This window comes from Notothenia coriiceps, unplaced genomic scaffold (assembly GCF_000735185.1).
Source record: "Notothenia coriiceps isolate Sejong01 unplaced genomic scaffold, NC01 NC01_scaffold00037244, whole genome shotgun sequence".
NCBI lineage: Eukaryota > Metazoa > Chordata > Actinopteri > Perciformes > Nototheniidae > Notothenia > Notothenia coriiceps.
The window spans coordinates 9,497,871-9,503,318 of NW_011369945.1; the positions used below are offsets into that span (position 1 = coordinate 9,497,871).

General features: G+C 39.7%; 2 protein-coding genes across 2 annotated transcripts in view; one reads left to right on the plus strand and one right to left on the minus strand.

The window, feature by feature from the left end:
• Window positions 1–5,448, minus strand: part of LOC104965286 (phospholipid-transporting ATPase ID-like) — a 718,806-nt gene that overhangs the window by 145,979 nt on the left and 567,379 nt on the right. The window lies entirely within an intron of this gene.
• On the plus strand, window positions 3,273–5,381 carry tmigd1 (transmembrane and immunoglobulin domain containing 1). The gene is made up of 5 exons (XM_010793522.1): window positions 3,273–3,336; window positions 3,417–3,701; window positions 4,746–5,033; window positions 5,134–5,237; window positions 5,316–5,381. Exons 1-5 carry the CDS (start codon window positions 3,273–3,275, stop codon window positions 5,325–5,327), a joined length of 753 nt encoding a protein of 250 aa, XP_010791824.1. The 3' UTR covers window positions 5,328–5,381.

Genomic DNA, 5,448 nt, shown 5'->3' on the forward strand with positions numbered 1-5,448 from the left:
ATGCGTATTTCCGAGGATTAACATACATCTGGCTTACACATACAGCTGAGGAGGGCACAGGGTGAGGGAAGTGGGTGTGGTTGTGGTGAGATATGTGAAGAGATCCCTGCACGGGTCTATCTTCTATAAGAGTAGGGGTGCCGTATGCGCAACTACACGTAAAGCGCTCACTCTTCCACAATGTGGCGAGGGGGTGGACGCAGACGATTGCTGTATAACCTTTAATCCACATGAAGAATGTTGCGGCTGTCATCAGACTATAATATCACATGTTCCATTATAGAAAGTCCAAAGGTTAATGTTTTAAATTCCCTTAACAGGAATAGCATGAGCAAAGAAGAATTTAGCCTTAACTAGCCCTTTTTAACTCTGTCCAAAATCACATAAGGATTTTTCGCATGCCAAAAAGCCCGTGTGACCTGAAAAAAACGTGGGCGTTAGACACATGCCTACCGTTTTAAGAAGCTTAAAAAAAAAAGTTCTCTGGAGGTAAGACAGAGGGGGGGGGAAAATAGAACGATATCTAAGTGCCAGATATTGTTATGCAGTTTCAAAGGTGGTGTACGAAAGACCTTGCAGGGGTCATTCAAATCTACTTAATCAACTCAAACTGTAGTGTAACAGTCAATAAGGAGCAACCTTGCAAGAACGTGACTAAAAAAAAGTACACTCGGTTAAGGACCATCTCATCTAGTGGAAGTGAGGGAGGCTGTTGGAAACATGCACACCACCTGAAGAACAGATACGAAATACAAGATATACAATAGTCCTGGCATAATAGGCGAGTAGATACTGCACATGTCACGATAAGTCAGTGATGCAGCGGTAGCAATTGAATATTAGTATGTTTTTCAAAGCTAGTCAATCACCTTTGTGGTGTGTTTAGGTAAACTCTGTTTCTAGCATATAGTTTAGTTATTTTAGTTGTCCATCCAATTAGTAATGTTTTGGACATATTAATGTGATAAACCCTCAGCAGGCCATATAGGTCGTGGTTAGAGCTGGTTGCCAATGTGCGATGTATACTGCCAGGTACACAGTTTGAATCTGACCCGACAAAGTGATAAGCGATGTCATCCGCACTAAACCAAAATAAATGGTGATCCTTACCTGAAAACAAAAAATGGATCCATTGAATGCATCTTTGCACACTGGCAACCGAAGCATACCGCAACGAGAAATGCCGAAGACCACAAACCTATCTTTACAGTGTAATGATGTTAGCAAGATGCATATAGGGGTACTATGTCCAAGGTACTTCTACTGGGTTACAGTAAAGAAATGTTATTAGTTCAACTTGCTGGTTGGTAGTGAAACCTATCATGTTTCAAAGATCGTTTTGTAAACTCCTAATATGCAAAGAACTACAGCTAAGTGCAGTGGAAAGTATTTTGAGAGTCGTGAACATTAGTAATTATGTACCGTTTTGAGTGCATTTAGTGTCTACACATATGGGTATGTATCACAGTGATCTAAGTAGATAATTTGTCAGAGGAGAACTGGCATGCTGTTTAAAGGGCCAATGTCAAAACACGGGCCCCCCTCGGGCGTATATGCAGCTTGTTATTCAGTTTATGACAACGATGTTGGCCCTCTACTGTCAATCAAAAGCTTACAGCGACAATTAGATAGCATCGCCTTAAACGGTTGCATGTCTTTTATTCAGATACGATCAGAAAATAGCCTGAAGTGTAAATTCTTTTCTTGCATTAGAAATTACAGGATCATCTGAATTTGAGAAATTAGCAGGACTTGGTGACTCCTTTATCGTACTTAAGAAATAAATAATTGTACTTTAAAAACCTTCAACTGTTGAAAGCAAATATAAGAAAAACCGAAATTATTTTAGTTTGTTAGCAGTGATACGACACCCTAGAGGGTTTAGTACTATTGTCATGGACAAAGCCAATAAAAGAACGTGCCTTTGTGTTTGCAGCATTTATAACTATGCAACAATAAAAATGTAAAAAATCAGGTGGGGAGGGGGATGAGAAGGTTGCTGGCGGGGGAACAGGAAAGGTAGAATGATGAGAAAAAGAGTGAAGAAGCTATAAAAGTCATGGATGTGCATGTGGAAGCATTTCAGAGCTATTTTAGATCCCAATACTCCTGCCGCCCTTCTCCTAGTATCACACACAGGGAACATTTTAAAGAATACAAAGACAAGAAAAAAGAAGAAATAACCACTTTTCAGTAAGGGGGTACCGTACGTCTCGTACATTTTAATAAAAGAACATTTGGTAATGTGTTGCTGCTATAGGTTATTTTCTGTTTCTTTTTTTAAATGGTTACTCTATTGAGTGTTTTTTAACTCTAAGTAATTCATGTCAGCAAGAACACACTGTCTCTTTTAAGAAAGGCATGTATAGGATACTTTAATACAAAGGGATAGTTTCACAGCAGATCTAACAGGCAGGACTTTCTAAATGTAGTCTTCACAATCTTGTAAAAGCAACATGAGAGAGAACAGAGCGTAACACTAAAATTGGTTTACTTAATGCAACACAATATGACGGCTTCATTCGGTTTATTGCTAAAAGATTACATATCACAATACCGGTAGTTCAGATATTCTGAACATGATCTGTCCTATACACTTTATGAGGTGATTACCAAACTCTAAGTGTGTATTTAATGTATTTCAACTCAATGAGAAAAATCTATCTGATCACATTTTGTATGTTTAGCAAAACACAGCATTTTTTTTTGTGCTCCTAAAACCATTCTTAAAACCAATCCATCATCATCTTGAATCATTCATGCACAACATTTTAATCCTTGGATCATTATTCTCGAAGCCTGTTTAAAAATGTGATTGTTTTAGGCCTATTAGAAGTACACCGGAGAAAAGGTTTACCCTGCAAACAAACATAGATCGACTGAGAGAGTGGAGGGAAATTGGAAAGTTATACCGAGGGAGAAAACACAAATCATGAATCTATTAAGTCGTTTGTTTGTGTCACAGATGTTGGTAACCTAATGAGGTAGAGAAAAACTATTGAGAATATTCTGCGAGGTTTATTTATTTGTTGCAAAGAAAGCAATAACAAAGGAAACACAAAGCAATATAAAAACGTTATACACATTTGAATAATGTATTTCAGAGACTCACTGCTACACATTTGGAGCCACTTTATATTTTTTTCTCTTAAGAAAATGCTTATGTATATGACCTAAATTAAATGAGAGTTTTGAATGTATGAAAAGTTTTATATTATTCTAATAAAATGTGTCGTTTCCTCACCTTTATCTTTATCCCATGAAGAGCCAAAATGGAGTTGATGTTCAGAGCCCTTCTTTTCCATTTGCTACTGTACTGTGCAACCCAGACATCAGGTAAGTCTGGTCACCAACAATTAAACAATTTGTCCTCTTTTCAGACAAATTCTAACCTTCTCCCCCTTGTATTTCCTAAGGTGTCACAATCCAGACGGTACCAGCAGTCGACAGTGAGGGTGTTATACAGACCGAGCTGGAGAAGACTGTGTCCCTGGTCTGTCAGCCCGACGGCGGCCATGAGGCTGACGAAAAGTTGCAGTGGCTGAGGAATGGCTTGGCTGTCCGCCTGACAGAAGAAAATGAAGTGGGCCGCAGCAGTGTGTGTGTTACACCCGTGCTCTATGAAGACAACGGGGCCACTTTCACCTGTCGCCGTAGAGAAAATGCCACAGCTACGGCTTCAGTCACCCTGAACGTCACATGTGAGTCACTTCAAATAACCACTTCAAATTATGTTTAACTTAAAAATGATAATAAACATTTTTGGAATTGTAAGGGTTTTGGGGATGTATTAGGAGAAAAAGGAATATTACATTTATGTTAAACTATCTTAAATCATGCTTGGGATGCCAATGCCAGTCTGTTGGTCCAACACTTTGGTCCACACTGAACTTTTCTATTCAACTTTGGACTGACAAGAAAACTATTTAAAATCTCCAGAGGATAATTTTGCTCTAGAGCCAACAGCCTTTGAGGCTTTGCTGAGGAGCAGTAGTGGTTTGAATGCTAACATCATGCTTAATCTTACATTTGTAGGCCTATAATGCTTGTTATGTTTGCCATCTCAGTTAAAGGTCACCTATTATGCAAAATCCACTTTTTTATGTTTTTTGTGTCCCCTCAAGAGATTCTGAAAGTTTCACGAAAAAAGATTCGCTCTCTTTTTTTCCTGATCCATTTATATAAAAACCTGTCTGAAAATGAGCTGATCAGATTTTGGCCCCTTTATGATGTCATAACGTGTTTTTGGCTTGTGTAACCATTAGCCAATCACCAACCAAGGTACCCCCCCCCCCACCTTATCACCTGAGTCTCCTCCTAGAGCACCATTGTGTTCTTTTTAACCAAATATCTCTCAGAGGGGCGTGGGGAGGGGCTCCTTATTTTCATCTAAAGTAACAGACAGAGAATCAGCACTTTTGAAACAGGGCTGAAAGAGGGGATTATGGGATGCTGCAATGATCTGTTTGGTATGTCGAGCCAAACACTTCAGAGACATGTTTTGTATATATCTGAGACCTATAATATATTGATGAAAAAAAGTATAATAGGGGACTTTTAAGAAAATAATTATGAGACCATATTCTGTTATTGGAAACCATGAATGTCTGTTCAACGACTAATGGCAATCCATCCAAAAGTTGTCAGGATATTTCAGTCTGAACCAAAGTCTGACATCAATAAATGCCGTAACGTTGCTGAAACTGCTGGCTCCTAACATACAACTGAAACGTTTCCCCCTTCAGATCGCCCTCAGCTCTCTGGGTCTGAGGAGGTTTTAGTAGAAGAGGAGTCAATGCTAGTCCTGCAGTGTGACATCTGGGCCAATCCTCCAGTCTCTTCTGTGTCTTGGTCACTAAATGGAAGTGCCGTGGATCTATTAGCTGGTGGCTTTTCTGTGACCAATGACGGCTTCACAAGCACAATATCCGCCGACAGAGTGGAGAAAAGCTTGCATGAAGGCACGTATCAGTGCACAGCTGAGTCTCCCATCTATGGAAGTCACAACAAAAACTTCATCGTCACATTAACAGGTCAGTTCACACAGTCAGTGTAATCAGCACTTGAAGGGATGAATCATTAATAAGATGCAAGAAAATGTGAGTTGATCATTGTTTTCATCCCCAACTGCAGACAAGGCCCTGACTCTCCCACTGATGCCATTCATAGCAGGGCTGGTGGTGGTCTTCTTTACTGTGCTTCTTGCCATTGCTTCACGATGGAACAGAGTTAGAAAGGTAACACACGTAACACGGAAAACACACTTACATGCAGTAACACACTAAACCTCTCGTCTTTCTTTTCTCTTTTGACAGTGCTGCAAATAGGCTGTGCCCAAAACAACCATACTTGGGTACTTCATCAAATGAAAGAAAACAAAGAGACATCATGACTCAGCGTGTGTGTGTGTGTGTGTGTGTGTGTGTGTGTGTGTGTGTGTGTGTGTGT

What these genes read in the sequence shown, in the direction of transcription:
- tmigd1 (XM_010793522.1), top strand. Translation starts at nt 3,273, where the DNA reads ATGGAGTTGATGTTCAGAGCCCTTCTTTTCCATTTGCTACTGTACTGT. An exon ending in CTGTGCAACCCAGACATCAG is followed by an intron (nt 3,337 to 3,416) that starts GTAAGTCTGGTC and finishes GTATTTCCTAAG; the next exon opens with GTGTCACAATCCAGACGGTA. An exon ending in AGTCACCCTGAACGTCACAT is followed by an intron (nt 3,702 to 4,745) that starts GTGAGTCACTTC and finishes TTCCCCCTTCAG; the next exon opens with ATCGCCCTCAGCTCTCTGGG.